General features: G+C 34.8%; 1 protein-coding gene across 2 annotated transcripts; it reads right to left on the bottom strand.

Annotated features, from left to right (window-relative positions):
* Positions 1-11,501: 11,501 nt before the first annotated feature.
* Positions 11,502-15,335, bottom strand: LOC112754766 (BTB/POZ and MATH domain-containing protein 4). Of its 2 annotated transcripts, XM_025802524.3 has the most exons (5): positions 14,660-15,332; positions 13,405-13,750; positions 13,006-13,285; positions 12,277-12,552; positions 11,502-12,072 (listed from the first exon to the last, which is right to left on the bottom strand). In XM_025802524.3, exons 1-4 carry the CDS (start codon positions 15,055-15,057, stop codon positions 12,281-12,283), a joined length of 1,296 nt encoding a protein of 431 aa, XP_025658309.1. In that variant the 5' UTR covers positions 15,058-15,332; the 3' UTR covers positions 11,502-12,072; positions 12,277-12,280. The 2 variants fall into 2 exon arrangements, with proteins under 2 accessions (XP_025658309.1, XP_025658308.1); XM_025802523.3 differs by lacking the exon at positions 11,502-12,072 and having other exon boundaries at positions 12,081-12,552; positions 14,660-15,335.
* Positions 15,336-15,955: the final 620 nt, after the last annotated feature.

Genomic DNA, 15,955 nt, shown 5'->3' on the forward strand with positions numbered 1-15,955 from the left:
ACTCCGGTCGAACCATTAAACCAGTGAACCAGTCACTCTACTGATTCAATGACCGGTCTGATTCTCGCAACCTTGATATATATGTACTGTTTTTGTTTGCGTTGAACTCGATTGAGTTTTCGGCTATTTATATATACATATATATAATATATATTATTTGCATTGAACCCGATTGCGTTTTCGGCCATTTATATATACATATATAATATATATATTCTTGCGTACAGATAGTGTAAAGCATGTTCTATTTTATTTTGTTTATAAAAATTGATAATTTCCTTTGAAATATTGATGGAGTATTAATTTGGTGTAAAAATTAATTGATTATTCCTAAAGGATATAAGGATTAATATGTATATGTCACTTATGCGAATATTAATCGATGCAAAAGGAAATTTATATTTGGCCAAGTTATGTGTACATATTAATAATATTTGAATAATAAAAAAAATATATATTATTTAATTATTACATAAAGAAACTAGTAACAATTTAAATTAGTATACCCATCTATTTTATAAAAATTTAGTTTTAGAATAAATTGATTGAACATTATGCTGCCAAAGTAGCCTCTTTTGTGAAAATTGATTTATTTAAAATATTAGAAATATGATGATATGTAATTCATGCGAATATTGGTTGGCCCAAAGGAAGGTCTGTATTTGGCCGAATTACATACACATATTGATGGTAAATACATATTTGGGTAACTAATTAAGAATAAAGTAATGCTTATTATTTATGCGAACAATAATCGGCTCAAAGGAAGTTTATTGTTTGGCCAAATAATAAGCATTGCACAGTTTTGTTTATTTTCTATTAATTATGCGGTCAATAATCGGCACAAAGGAAGATTATTGTTTGGCCAATTAATAGAAAACATATGCGATAATAAATAGGTTGCGAAGTTTAAGTCTCCATGTGCGCATTAAGTCGGTCCAAAGAAAGGCTTCATGTGTGACAGAAATTTTGACAATATTTGATTACTGCAATGAGAGTATCACTTACAGTTAATTTTTCTATCCAAAGATTAAAAATTAATGTTGTTCTAGATATCTCAATATGGATTTTTTCCATTATTCAACTAATGTTTACTGCATATTCCTTTTGTTCTAATCTAGAAACTATGACTTTAGCTACCAATGTTTCTGCACAAATTAGCAGTATTCCTATGCTGAATGGTTCAAACTTTAAAGTTTGGAAGGATACTGTGGAGATTGTCCTCGGTTGTATGGATCTAGATATAGTTCTTCGAGAGGAGAAACCCACTTCCACTTCGGAAAACCTCAATGAGGTTAAAATAAAGAAGTGAGAGAGATCCAATCAAATGAGCATTATGATCATGAAACGCTCAATTCCTGAGGCGTTTCGGGGCTCAATTACTGAGGATAAAGATGCCAAACAGTTCCTAAAGGATGTTGAAAAATTCTTTACTAAGAATGAAAAAGTGGAGGCAAGTAGTCTTTTGAGCAAACTTGTCTCCATGAGGTATAAAGGTAAAGGGAACATAAAGGAGTACATTATGAAAATGTCTCATCTTGCTTCAAAATTAAAAGTACTAAAATTAGAGTTGTCTAAAGATTCACTCGTGCATTTCATTTTGATTTCCCTTCCTGTACACTTTGGACAATTCAAAGTGAGTTACAACACTCTGAAGGACACTTGGTCCTTAAATGAGCTTATATCTCACTGTGTGCAAGAAGAAGAGAGGCTACAGCAAGATAAGACTGAAAGTGCTCATATGGCTTCATCTTCTCAATATAAAAGAAAGCGTGATACTATTGCGGATGTGCATTCTCAGCAGAAAAAGGCTAAGAAACAGGATCAAGTTTCAACCTGTTTCTTCTGTAAGAAGGTGGGACACATGAAGAAGGATTGTACCAAATATGCCACCTGGCGTGTAAAGAAGGGTATAATTCTTATTTTCGTTTGTTCTGAGGCTAGTTTAAGTTATGCACCTGTTGATACTTGGTGGGTAGATTCTGCTGCTACTACTCATATAAGTGTTACTATGTAGGGTTGCCTGTAGAGCCGACCGCCAAGTGATGCTGAAAGATACATCTATGTGGAAAACGGCAATATAGTTGCAGTCGAAGCTATAGGAACCTTTAGATTATGTTCCACGAGTGGATTTTACTTGGATTTATTAGAGACATTTTATGTACCGTCATTTAGATGGAATTTGGTTTCTGTTTCTCGTTTGGACAAATCAGGTTATTTTTGTTCGTTCGGAGACAATAAAGTCAGTCTCTTCTATAATTCGAATAATATTTGCTCTGGCCATTTGGTGGATAATCTATATAGGCTTGAATTAAATTCCTATAATAATGAAATACTGCAAACAGGTACAAAACAAAAACTAAATGAGAATTTGGCATCATTATGGCACAAACGCCTAGGTCACATCTCTAAACAGAGAATTCAGAGGCTCGTGTCGGATGAAATTCTTGGACCCCTAAATTTGGTGGACTTTGAAGTCTGAATTGAGTGCATAAAGGGGAAAAGGACAAACGAAAGGAAATTAGGTGCCGATAGAATTAAAGATGTCTTAGAACTGATACATACCGATATATGTGGCCCATTCCCTAATGTCTCTTGGAATGGACAACGGTACTTTATTACGTTCATAGATGATTCTCGTTACGGATATCTATATTTAATTCATGAAAAGTCCCAAGTCTTGGATGTTTTCAAGTCTTTCAAAGCTGAAGTTGAACTTCAACTTGGAAAGAAAATTAAAGCTGTCAAATCTGATCGTGGTGGTGAATACTACGGAATATATGATGGTTCAGGTGAGCAACGTCCTGGGTCTTTTGCTCTTTTCCTAGAGGAGTGTGGTATTGTTCCGCAATACACCATGCCAGGCAAACCTAGCATGAATGGTGTTGCAGAGTGAAGGAACCGAATTCTTAAAGACATGGTGAGAAGTATGATTAGTCATTCTTCCTTGCCTGAATCACTCTAGGGAAAAGCCTTAAAGACCACAGTGTACATCCTTAATAGGGTGCCAAGCAAAGCAGTTAACAAAATCCCAAATGAAATTTGGACTGGGAAAAGGCACAGTATAAAGCATTTGCATATTTAGGGATGTCCAGCTGAGGCGCGACCTTATAAGCCGCATAAAAGAAAATTGGACTCAAGGACAATTAGTTGCTACTTTGTTGGTTACGCTGAGCGTTCACGGGGGTACAAGTTTTACAATCATGCATCAAGGTCTATTTTGAAACGGGAAATGCGATATTTCTTGAGGATGTTGAGTTTGGGAGGGAGGGAATATTAGGAATGTTGCTTTTGATGAGGATTCTGTAACTGACAATGATTAGGTCTTTGTGCCTATTATTGTTCAAGATACAGTTATAGTACAAGAGCATAATGAGAATCCTACTGCAGATTCGGTTACAGTACAAGAGAACAATGAGAATATTGTTGTTGCTCAAGATACTGCTACAGTACAGGAAAATAATGAGAATCCTCCTCAATCCCAATCCATACAGCAAGCTCAACAACCTCAAGAAGTGTCATTAAGGAAATCCAATAGAGAAAAGAGAAAATCCATCTATGGTCTCAAACAAGCTTCCCGTCAATGGTATCACAAGTTTCATCAAGTCATTACCTCATACGGTTTTGAGGTGAATATCATAGATAAGTGTGTATACCGCAAGAGTGGGAGTAAATACATCTTTTTGGTCTTATATGTTAATGATATTCTACTTACCAGTAACGATATAGGCATGTTGCATGAAATTAAGAAATTTCTATCGAACAAATTCGAAATGAAAGATCTTGGTGATGCCTCTTTTGTATTAGGAATCGAGATACTAAGAGATCGTTCTCAAGGTATTCTTGGATTATCACAAAAGAATTATATCGAAAAGATTTTAAGTAGATATGGCATGGAAGGTTGTAGACCGATGGACACACCCGTAGCTAAAGGAAACAAGTTCAGTCTCAAGCAATGCCCTAAAAATGATCTTGAGAGGACAGCAATGCATGATAAACCTTATACATCAGCACTAGGAAGTTTAATGTATGCTCAAGTCTGAACACGTCCCGATATATCATTTATAGTGGGAGTGTTGAGTAAATACTTGAGCAATCCAGGCATGAATCTTTGGATAGTTGTTTAACGCGTAATGCGTTATTTAAAGAGAACAAAGGATTACATGCTTACTTATCGGAGATCAGAAAATTTGGAGATTATTAGGTTCTCTGATTCCGATTTCATGGCATATGGTTGCGAAAATTTGTCACTGAGCTTCATATAGTAGATGACATTGAAAGACCGTTAAATATATTCTGTGACAATAAGTCAGCAGTATTATACTCCAACAACAATAAGAGCTTTACAAAATCGAAGCATGTATACATCAAGTTCTTAGTTGTCAAGGAGAAAATTCAAGAAAAACAGATTTTCATAAAACATATAGGAACAAAGTATATGCTAGCAGACCCATTAACCAAGGGATTGATCTCTAAAGTCTTTCATGAGCACACTGCTCAGATGGGTGTCAATATTTGTGATGCCTTGGTTTAGTGGGAGTTTATGCTATATGTCCTATGACAGATATTGAGTTATTTTTCTGCAGAATTAAGTTGATGGTTTATTTCATGTTATGTGAAATGTTCATTTTGCAAAATTTATTTTGCATTTGATCTTAATAAAGTTTTAAAGTTGGACCAGTTGGAAATAGACATGCATGAGATCACTTGGCATGTAATTTCCATATTACTCATCAAAATTTGATCTATGTTGTTAAGTATATTAGGATGGTGATTGGCGTGGTTTAGTCGCGACATTAATGTGATAAAAGTTGCGGTAGTTCCATATCTAATGTATGAGACGGACCAGATTGTTAAAGTAATGAGAGAAATAGCATTCAGATACGCGCATAAAGTTTATAAGGTGTTATTATGTCAAGAAAGAATATATGTATAGTTCAAGTGGGAGATTGTTAGGAAATTATTTTAATTTCCTAATTTGTTTGTGAGCAATACATATATTAATTGTAATCATAAATTATGCTATTTCAAATTAAATGACTTATATAATGATGATCTCATTTATTGTTATAAATGCTAATTGAATAAGTCATTATTACTTTTGATTTGGAATTAAATAAGAATAAAATCAGATATTATCTTTTGTTACTTAGATAATTATCTTTTTGGATATTCAATGTATTATCTTTTGGACTTTAGATACTATTTTATTTGGGTTTAAGGGTTCAATGGGTGCCATGCTTAAATATAAATAGGTCTACAGGTTTCGGTCCCCAATATACCAAAGCCGCCTTTGTTACTCTTTCCCCATCAAAAGAGTCACAGAAGGTTTTGGTTGAAGAAGATCGAAAGAACTACAAGATCCAAATCGTTCCATCAATTTTCTGACTTTTACGAGTAAAAATACGCTTCCGCATTATGATATATTTTTGGTAATTCAATATGGATCATCTGGTTAACAAAATTAATTTATTCCAACATCGCAACCTTCTATTTCTTCCTGTTCTTCTAGAACAGTCTTCTTCCATTTTCAAAGGTTCATCGATAATGGCAGATCCTTTTGTACTGTCAACAGCGGATCAGCTAGGCCTCATTCTTGTAACTCAGCATCTCACTGAGGAGAATTACAATTCATGGAGTCGTGCCATGAAGAAAGTATTGAATGCAAAGAGAAAGTTTGGCTTCATCAATGGCTCGATCCCGCGTCCAGATTCAGTCACCAGTACTGAAGAATTTGAGACTTGGCAATGTGTGAACTATGTCGTAAGTACTTGGATATTGAATTCTGTTTTGAAAAAAATTGTAACTTCTTTAGTTTATGTTGATTCTGCTAAAGAATTTTGGAATGACCTCAAAGAGAGGTTCAAACATGGAAATGGCCCTAGAATTTTTGTGTTGAAAAGGGAGTTAATGAACTTGAAGCAAGGAACGATGACAATATCGCAATATTTCACGAGAATGAAGGTGTTGTGGGAAGAATTAAGCTCTTATCGTCTAGTGCAATGCAGTTGCGGGAACGCACGCCAAATGCAAGATTTCTTAAATGTACATTATTTTCTCACGGGACTCGATGAGTCTTTTTCCCAAATTCGAAGATAGATCCCCTTCACGGAGCCTCTTCCTGCCATGAAAAAAGTTCTTTCCTTAGTGGTGCAAGAAGAAAAGCACCGAGTCGTTGGCATTGGTTCTTCCTCAAATCAAGTTGCTTTCTTGGCCAAGAATCAATTTAATTCATCGACTTATGGGAGAAGCAGAGGCCAAATGAAAAAGGACAAACCTATCTATGTGTCCTCATTGTGGGATGCTCGAACCACACCATAGAGAAGTGTTACAAGGTTCATGGTTATCCTCCAGGATATGGAAGGGGACGTGGAGCCAAGCTTTTAATTCACAATGTAGCAGCCTCACAGCAGCAAAGGAATGAACCAAATGCATCAGCATCTGTGAACTTGGATGCAAATCAGATTCAACAGCTTATAGCTTTGCTTAGCGATCAAAAGATTCAAGAATTATCACCAATAAAGTCCACCGAAATTGCCACACCAGCAGGTATAGTCCTCCATTCATTAATGATAAGATCTCAAATGCCTTTATATTCTTGGATATTAATTAGATAGTAGAGCCACCATACACATTTCCTGTGACATCAAACTTTTAACAAAATTCACACTTTCAAACTTTTTTCAGTAACACTTCTTGGTGAGAATTTCAAAGCCAACTTCATTGGAACAATCATAGTAAATTCTAAAATAACACTAGAAAATGTTTTTATGTGTCAGAATTTTGTGTCAATCTTTTATTAGTTTCTTCTTTCTTGAGAAATTCACCACTCACAATAACTATTGGCCACAACTTCATCACCATTCAGGATCCCAGTTCATTGAAGAGGATTGGGAAGGGTGAGCTAAGCGATAGTTTGTACATCTTAAAGGCTGATCCACCTTTCAAGATAGATACAAGTTCTTAGCAGCATCATGTTATTAGAGTCAATCTTTGTAACTCTAACATTTGGCAATTTAGGCTGGGTCATGTTTCAAATAAGATTTAATAGCACTTATCTTTACCAAATAAACTATCTTCCATTTTAGATTGTTCCATTCGTCCTTTAGCTAAGTTTAGAAAACTTTCTTTTGAATCAAATAACACCATGCATCCCAATGCATTTGATCTTGTTCATTATGACATTTGGGACCTTACCAAGTTTCCACCTATAATGGATACAAATATTTCTTGAGTTTGGTTGATGATTGCACTTGTTTTTGTTGGATTTATTTACTACATAACAAAAGTGAAAATGCAGGTCGTCTAAAAGAATTCTATTCACTCATTGAAACATAATTCAACACTAAAATAAAGTGCATCAGATCCGATAATGCAAAAGACTTGGCCATCAGTGAAATTTTGCAGGAAAAAGGAGCCTTATACCAGTTTTCATGTCCATATAGGCCACAACAAAATAGTGGTAGAAAAGAAATACCAGTACATCTTTAATGTGGCAAGAGCTTTGTATTTCCAATCTCAAGTACCAATCTGGCTATAGGGAGAATGCATAAGAAAGCAGTATTCCTGATCAATAGAACATCAAGCAAATTGTTGAAATTCAAGACTCTTTTTGAGCTCTTACTCTACAAGACACCTGCTTATGAGAGGCTTAGAGTCTTCGAGTGCCTAGCATATGCAGCAACAAACTCTGGTGGCAGACCCAAGTTTGGTGTACGAACAGACCCTTGCATCTTCATTGGCTATACCATAGGCTACAAAGGCTACAAACTATATCATCTGAAATCAAGGCAATTCCTTATCTCCAAATACGTGACTTTTCATGAAACTATTCTTCCTTTTTACCAATAACTCCAACATTAAACCCAACGATGACTTATTCATTGATATTGTGTTACCCAAACCAATTTTAAACCCAAGAATCACCCAAAATAACACACCACCACCATCACCCAACATCCCTACTCAAGCATGCATCATTGAACTCACCAAAATTCGCCAATTCAGCAACCTCCTCGTAGGTCAACTAGAACTCACCAAGCACCCACCTATCTTAGAGACTATCTCCACCATACAAATACTTCGCACCCCCTCTCAAACCACATTAGTCATCATCGCTTGAACCATACTTACATATCGTTGCTCAAATCAACAAAATTATTGAATCTCAATTCTACCACCAAGCAGTGAGACATGAGGAATGGAGAAATGCCATGCATGAGGAGCTCACAGCATTGGAAGCAAAAAATACCTAGCAACTAGTGCCTTCGCCACCCAACAAATATGCCATTGGTTGCAAGTGGGTGTACAAAGCAAAACTCAAAGCTGATGGTAGCCTAGATCGCTACAAGGCCCGTTTGGTAGCAAAAGAGTACACACATCAGGCAAAGTTCAAGGACACTTTTAGTCCTATGGCCGAAATCACAATAGTTCAGGTACTTTTAACGCCTTTCTTGGACACTCCCAAGAAAGCATGGATTGGTTTGCAAGCTTACCAAATTCCTCTACAGTTTACGACAAACGTCACGACAGTGGTTTACCAAATTTTCCTCCACTCTACTTCAGCATGGTTTCATCCAATGCAAAAGTGATTACTCACTTTTCTCATTTGGTGAAGGAGAGACAACAACCTTCCTTTTGGTCTATGTTGACGACATCATCATAGCAAGCTTGGATAGTGCGATGATAAATGAAGTTAAAGAAAGACTCAAGGTTGTTTTTAAACTCAAAGTCCTTGGTGATCTAAAATCTTTTCTCTGATTGGAGCTAGCAAAATCCAAGAAAGGGATCTATCTATCTATCTTAGTGCAAGTACACCATGTCTTTGCTTGAGGACACTAATTTCTTAGGCTGCAAGCCAACACTATCTCCTATGGATCCCAACCTCAAATTACGAGCTTCAGAAGGTGAAACTCTACCTGACCCATCCATTTATGCAGGCTCACTGGTAGGTTGATGTACCTCATCATATCAAGGTCAGATATCACTTTTGCGTTTACAAAATTTGCCCAATTCATGTCTGACCCTCGTACACGTTATCTCAATGCTATGCATCAGGTCCTTCACTACCTCAAGACAGTCCTTGGCCAAGGCGTTCTTTTCCCATCCACCAAAAGCCTACCCAAATAAATAGTCTTTCTATTTTTTAAATTTAAATTCTTTATTTATTACTTCTTCTTTTTAACTTTTATCTTTATATCGTAATGATATTAATAGACGTTCAGATTGTGTTTCAAATTTTAAAATTAGAGTGAATACCCAACCCGGTCTCTGATAATTTTTTTTGAAAGATTACGAGGTCCTCAAACAAAAAAAATACTCTTTTCAGCATTTATTCCTTATTTTTATGGGACTGATTAGCCCCTAAAAAATATTGACGGAGGGACTAATCAATCTCATAAAAATAAAGATTAGGAGCCGAAAAAGGTATTCTTTTTTTGTTGAGAATTTTGTTGTCTTTCGAGATAATTGTCAGACGCGGTTTAGAATTTTTTTCTTAAAATTATTATTCTTTGAGCTTTAAATTTTTTTCTCTTTGACCTTCAAAATTTATTTTCTTCGGTGTTTTCATTAATTTTTTTTTTATTTTTTGTGGTCACATTTAATTGTGTTTCAAATTTCAAATAGTAATAATAATCAATAGAATTAAACAGTTAAAATATTAATTCATGACATTTTATTAAATAAATTAGTTTTAAATAATATAAAAAGACAAATTAATTTTTTTTCCCAAATAGAGTCAAACAGTTAAAAGACATTTTATTATAGACTAATATATCTAATATTCTAAAAGAACAAAAGCTAATTTAATATTTTAGAGACTAATATATCTAATTTTATCCGTTTGCAATTTTTTTAAAAAGCTTATACTTCAATCCTATTTTAATTATATGTAATTTGTTGTAGACTCTAGCACAGTTTATATTGTGTTTTACTTTATGTGTAAATCATGCTAAAGTTCCATAGTTTATTTATATATTTTGAATTTGTTGGAAACTCTAACAATTATACATAGAACTAAACAGGAACGAAATGTAAGTTTTTTAGGAGAGTTGTAAATAAATAATATTGGAGGAAATTTGTTTTATTTAAGTAATCTGTTGCTGATTTTTTATATACACATAACATATTTAAAAAAAATATAATTCTATAAGTATTTTATTATGGCAATTTCTTAAATAAATAGATTAATACAATTTATATTTACATTTCTATATTTAAAAAATTATTTATATTTTAAAAATAAATGTATCCGTATTCTTATTAAAAAAATATACATGTATTCTTATTAAAAGAAAATGTTTGCCCTAAACATGCTAGGTTTGCAATTTTGTAATTATTTATCGAGTACTAATTATAGTCTGCTAAAAAAATTAACCTAACCTAAAGCATGTTAAAAGGCATGATACTTAAAATAAATAAATAAATAAGAGGAATGCTAAAGGACCAGCAACTTTTGTGATTTGTAACCATCAAATAGCCATCAATGATGGTTTTAATGGTGTGAAATTGGTGTGAAATTTCATCCAATGGTTCACTTTTCTTTACTGGTTACATGCTGGTCAGAATTTAACAAAGTTGCTGCCCCTAGACTTTTCCAATAAATAATAAGGTAAGTCAAACATATTACACATTAAAAAAAAGTAGAAATATTTAATTCAAAATATTTAGTCAAATTTTTAATAAATAAATAGAATCAATATATCTAAACTGTATTAACTTCAAAATATTTTTACATCTCAACAATTTGGCAATACTGCATAAATTATACATTTATTATTAACACTGCAGTGCCTATTTAGGTATTTAATATTTCTTAAATCATATCTTTATTCATTACTTTGTAAATGATACAAAAATAATTTATAACAAGTATACCAGAAAATAACTAAAGTAAATTTTGAGTGTTGACCAAACTTTTCGTTTATCCTAAATTTTATTCTAATTTATATTTTTTTGGGCACATATATTCTTTCTTTTTTTTTTTCTTTGGTTCATTTGGGTCATACATTCTTAAATTATTTATTCTTGCATTACGCTTTTAACCCAACCATTTAAACTATATATACCCTAACCGCCCACCGTCATCCAAGGCCTCATTCCAATCCTTGCAAAAGCATGTGCCGCTCATCTTTGCTTTCCAAACGGAGCATTCACCATTCTAGCATGAGCAAGTTAGATAGAACAGCTTCATGAAATTTTCACTCGGTTTTTGATTCTCCATCAAACTATAAAAGTCGGATAGAAACTTAATGGATAGATAATCTCCGAGTATACACCGGTAAGAGGCATTTTCTGATATAACCATGCTCTTAGCTTGTCTTCATCCAGTATTACCTCAAGCCTAATACAATTCTTTGACAGAAACCTAATGACCAGCCTACCAATTAAACCACCACTTAAATCTCTGTGAAGCTATGAAGCTATGATGGAAACTCAAACATGTTATAGCAACATGCCAGAAACTCGCAAAATCAGGGTCTTTACCGAAAGCACTTCAATTTGACCTAATAGGCTACAACATTAATACATTATCACCAATACAGAAATGTCCAAGTCTCAGTACATTAACAAAAAACCCTTCTAGATTAACCTGCCCATAGTTAACCTGAATTTTACATCTCAACAGTCAACACCGTTTTGTCCCATCAACTCTATTTGTTAACTTGTCTTGGCATTCGTTCATGCTAGAGATACATGAGACTAATTTTACAAGAAAAAACCAGCTACCATTAATGCCTTCTTCTACCCTGCTTGATTGTTCAACCAGGGCTTACCCTCGTATCCACACTCCGAAAACAAGGGAAAGAGAAATAAAATGCCAACGGGTGCAAAAAAGTGAATAGAGGAAGTGCTGACTGGTCTTGTACCAAATAACAATAACTTGTTCCAATAGGAACCCTGCATGTAATGTTTATCGTTCCCATCATTTGTGAACTGAGCTAGAACTTTGGAACTTTGAAGATGAATACAACAACCTCAAGAAGCCAAGCACGATCAGCTCCTCATTATAATGTTCCCAACAGGATTCCACACAACATATCAACGTTACATTGTTTTGCGTTCCTACAACTTAATCCTTGTGTGTCATGATGATGTTATTAATCAACTAAAAATAATAGTTATAAGACAGGTTCAGGGTTCCTTTCTTTACATTGTTTTGCATTACTCCCCCGGCACAGCCCTCGGGAGCCCTTCACCCCACACACACATTGGGTTATACAGTCCCTGCCATAATTTACAGTTTAACCTAACTGACAAATGATGGTAACTTACCTCGTCAAGCTTCTTGCCCTGGACTCCTATCATTGTTAACACCATCAGAAAGGTGAACCCATAAGCTTTGACTTCTTTCAACTCCATTTTCCCATGTTTGTTGTCTTACACTCCTATCATTGGTGTCACCACCATCAGAAAACTGGGCCCACACACTTCTACATTTTCCTTCTCCACTAAATTCCTCCTCACATCCGGCCACTGTTTTTAGTAGTTCTGATTGTAGTAAAGGACAATGTTCCTTAAGGTACTCAAAACCTTCAGATTGCATCACAGCTGCGAGCAAGCACAAAAGAGAAATGATATCAGAATCAGTTGCTTATGCATCTTACAAGTACCATATGGTTTGTTTCCCGATTTTAAGGCTATTATCAAAAGTATAAATCCAAGAAGATAAACAAATGAAGAAGGATTTGAAGTATGCAACCTAAAAATTGATGTGTATGAAAACTTGCAAAATTTAGTACTAGGTAGCTGAGTCCATCTTCTTTGTTTTATTTCTTTCTTCTTTTCATGAACATCACATTTTGTAAAAAGACTAAGTGAAGCCATTTATCTATACTATCAGCCTCAAAATAAGCGAGGTCCTTCCAACCAAGTATAAGGTGAAAACTTCAGTGATTGGACCCACAGCAAAACAAAAAGGTAATAAGCTAATAATACATGTAGTGTCTACTCTGTCAAATAGCAGACAGTATCACTGATGGAAAAAAAACCAGGAAAACTTACCAACAAGGTTTTCAGCAGAAAACTGGAGGCAAATAGACTTCAATTCTGTAGCATGATAACGATCAGCAAGGGCCAATATATAGGCAACAGAATCAATAGATATGTCTTTGCAGATTACGGACTCGCACATCAGCTTCAGTCTTGGCAAATCATACTTTTCAGCAGCAGCCAACAATTTTGCTGCAAATGAGTCAGATATTGAAGCAAAGAATGTTGACCGTGACATAAAGAGCTCTTCATCTTCTATAAGAGTGTCTCTATAAATAAAATGAAGCAATGCCTGCACAACAATGGAAATCAACAAACATTAAATAGCAACCAATATTCTACACTTTATTAGTAGCATGTATGTTCTGTGAAGTAAAAAACTAATTAGAAAAGGCTAGAGGAAAGTGCTACCTTGAAAACCTTAGGTTCCATGTCAGTAACAACTATCTCCTGATCATCTTCGTCCATCCCATTGAAAAACTCTGTTTCAAATGCAGTTGACCGAGCAGCTAGTACAAGCTTATGTGCATGAAACCTTTCTCCATGTACAGAAAAAGTAACATCAGAGCCTTCTTCATTTTCTAACAGCATGCCAAAATGTGCCCCAATATCAGATTCAGGAACTTGTATTGTGTTTAGCTTTGAACAGTCTATGGATGACACCACAACACCAACTGTGCAGTTTATTTTCAAGCAGTCATCCTTGAGGAAAGTTGATGCCTCGAGCTGAGCTCGTTTGAAAAATCGTTTATAGCCCCTAAAGAAAAGTAAATCAATAGCTCATAAATCCTCAATGCACATCCCGAAGACTCACATCACCTCAAATTAACGTGAAGTGTCAAAATAATAATATTACTGGTTTCAGAATCCACCACTAGGATCAAATGTGTATATGGATACAAATTTGCATCCAAAGTATCTAGATAGTATGCAGTAAGTTATGGATTTAACAAAATTCTTAAAGTGACAGATAAAAGGAAAAGAAGGAGTAACAAACAGAATGTTTATTAAGCTTAAACTTTGTTTTTAGCGTGCACACAGTTAATGTTTCATTTTCTTTCAAAGTCTAGATGTCATAAATTTTCATCAAATTTTCCCCTTATTTCTCAATTATCCAATATATTGGCCAGGCTTCAAACTGGCTATGTAAATAATTAAAATAAAAACACAACATAGGCAACTCAATCGAAAGATGATGCTAGAGTCTTTCGCAAAAACCAGAATAGCAGCGCAATGATCTCGACGGAGTACAGTGGAACAGCCTACTTGCTCATGCGAAGCTCAACAATCATCTCTAATCATTCTGGCGCGTAACTTTTAACAAACATTAGCCTTCCCTAAAGTTTCCCCTTTATAAGCTATCATAAACACAAAACAAGTCACTTCACCCACGAAATAAAATTATTTGGTAAACACACAATAGTTCATCCTCACTTCTCTTCCCAAATCATCTCAGTAAAATCACACACCATAATCCGTTACAAAAAAAACACAAAATCCAGTTAATTCAAACACAGCAAAATCCAAACCTTGTAAAGACAGTAAGAAAACCTAGCAAATAGCATTGCGTTGAACCAAAACAAAGATAGCTGGAAAACCTAACAAATTCTGATTATAACCGATTAATTGATTGATAACTAACTAACTTACTACCTAATTAACCTACCACATGCTGCCGCGGTACTTGAGAGTGTAGGGACCGCTTTCGAGGGAGCGGTCAAAGTGGCTGTGGACCTTGTGCTTGCCGTTGCCGCTCTGGTCGAGGAGGGTGAGCTCAAAGAGTGCCCTAACGTCGGTACCGTCGCTGGCGAGGGCGATGAAGACGGAGACATAGGCGGAGTTGTCCTCAGGGTTCTTGCCGTCAGGGTAGAAGTATATGGCCCACTGGTACCCTCCAACGCTGAAGGTCTCGCTCGCTATGTGCTTCCCAACTCCGATCCCCTTCGCCAGAGAGTAACCTTTGATTACGAACTTGTGAGAGCCGTTAACAGTTTCCGTCACCGACCGCGAGCTCGTCCGAGACGCCAGGATGTTGCTGTTACTGTTGTTGTTGCTGTTGTACATCTTCGAGCTTTGGTTATTTTGTTTGTATGGCTGGTTGAAGCAATCGGGGAGAAGAAGAGCTGAAGAAGGAACTCTGTGTCCGCGTGTTTTCTTTTGCTTTTGTTGTATTTATTGATTTATTGATTAATTTGGATTTGGAATTTAGATATTGCCGTGGTCGTCGTGGTAATGGTGTTGTCGTTGGGAAGGGTGGAAATGTATCTAGCTAGAAAGTTAAGCTACTCGTTAATAATCGAGCTTGCTTGTAAAATTTTAGTTTAACACTTTAACTCACCAAATACTCATGAATTCGCTCAACGGCTCAAATACACCAAATACTCATGAACTCGCTCAACGGCTCAAATAAAATAGAATAGGAAAAGACAAGTATATGGAATAAAGCTTTTTTTCTTTTTTTTTACTCCCTCTCCTTTTTTACCATCATTATTATTATCGTCATTATTATTATTGTTAAATTTATTTTTCTTTTTTTCTTCTTAATAATTTTGCAGTATTGTATACTTTTTTTTTATTTTTTATTTTTATTCTTATTAGAGTATAAAATAAAAAAATCATAAAAAAGTAAAACAAAAAAAAAGAACAAAAAAAAGAAAAAAATAATAATAATAAAAAAGAAAAAGGAAGAAGAAGAATTTGTTTGTACGTCATCATTATTAAATAATTTCGGTGCAAATAAGGTACATTTTGAGTTTAATTTCGGTGCATTTTGGTCTGAACTATTTTAAATGAATTTTGTTTGTGTGTCATTATCATTAAAAAATTTCGATGCATTCTGAATTTAAATAAGGTGCACACAGTTTAAAACTCTTCTTCCTCCTCCTTCTCATCTTCTACTTCTTTGTCTTCTTCTTTTTCATTTTTTTCTTTCCTCTCTTCCTTCTTATTTCATTTTCTCATA

This window comes from Arachis hypogaea, chromosome 16 (assembly GCF_003086295.3).
Source record: "Arachis hypogaea cultivar Tifrunner chromosome 16, arahy.Tifrunner.gnm2.J5K5, whole genome shotgun sequence".
Classification (NCBI taxonomy): domain Eukaryota; kingdom Viridiplantae; phylum Streptophyta; class Magnoliopsida; order Fabales; family Fabaceae; genus Arachis; species Arachis hypogaea.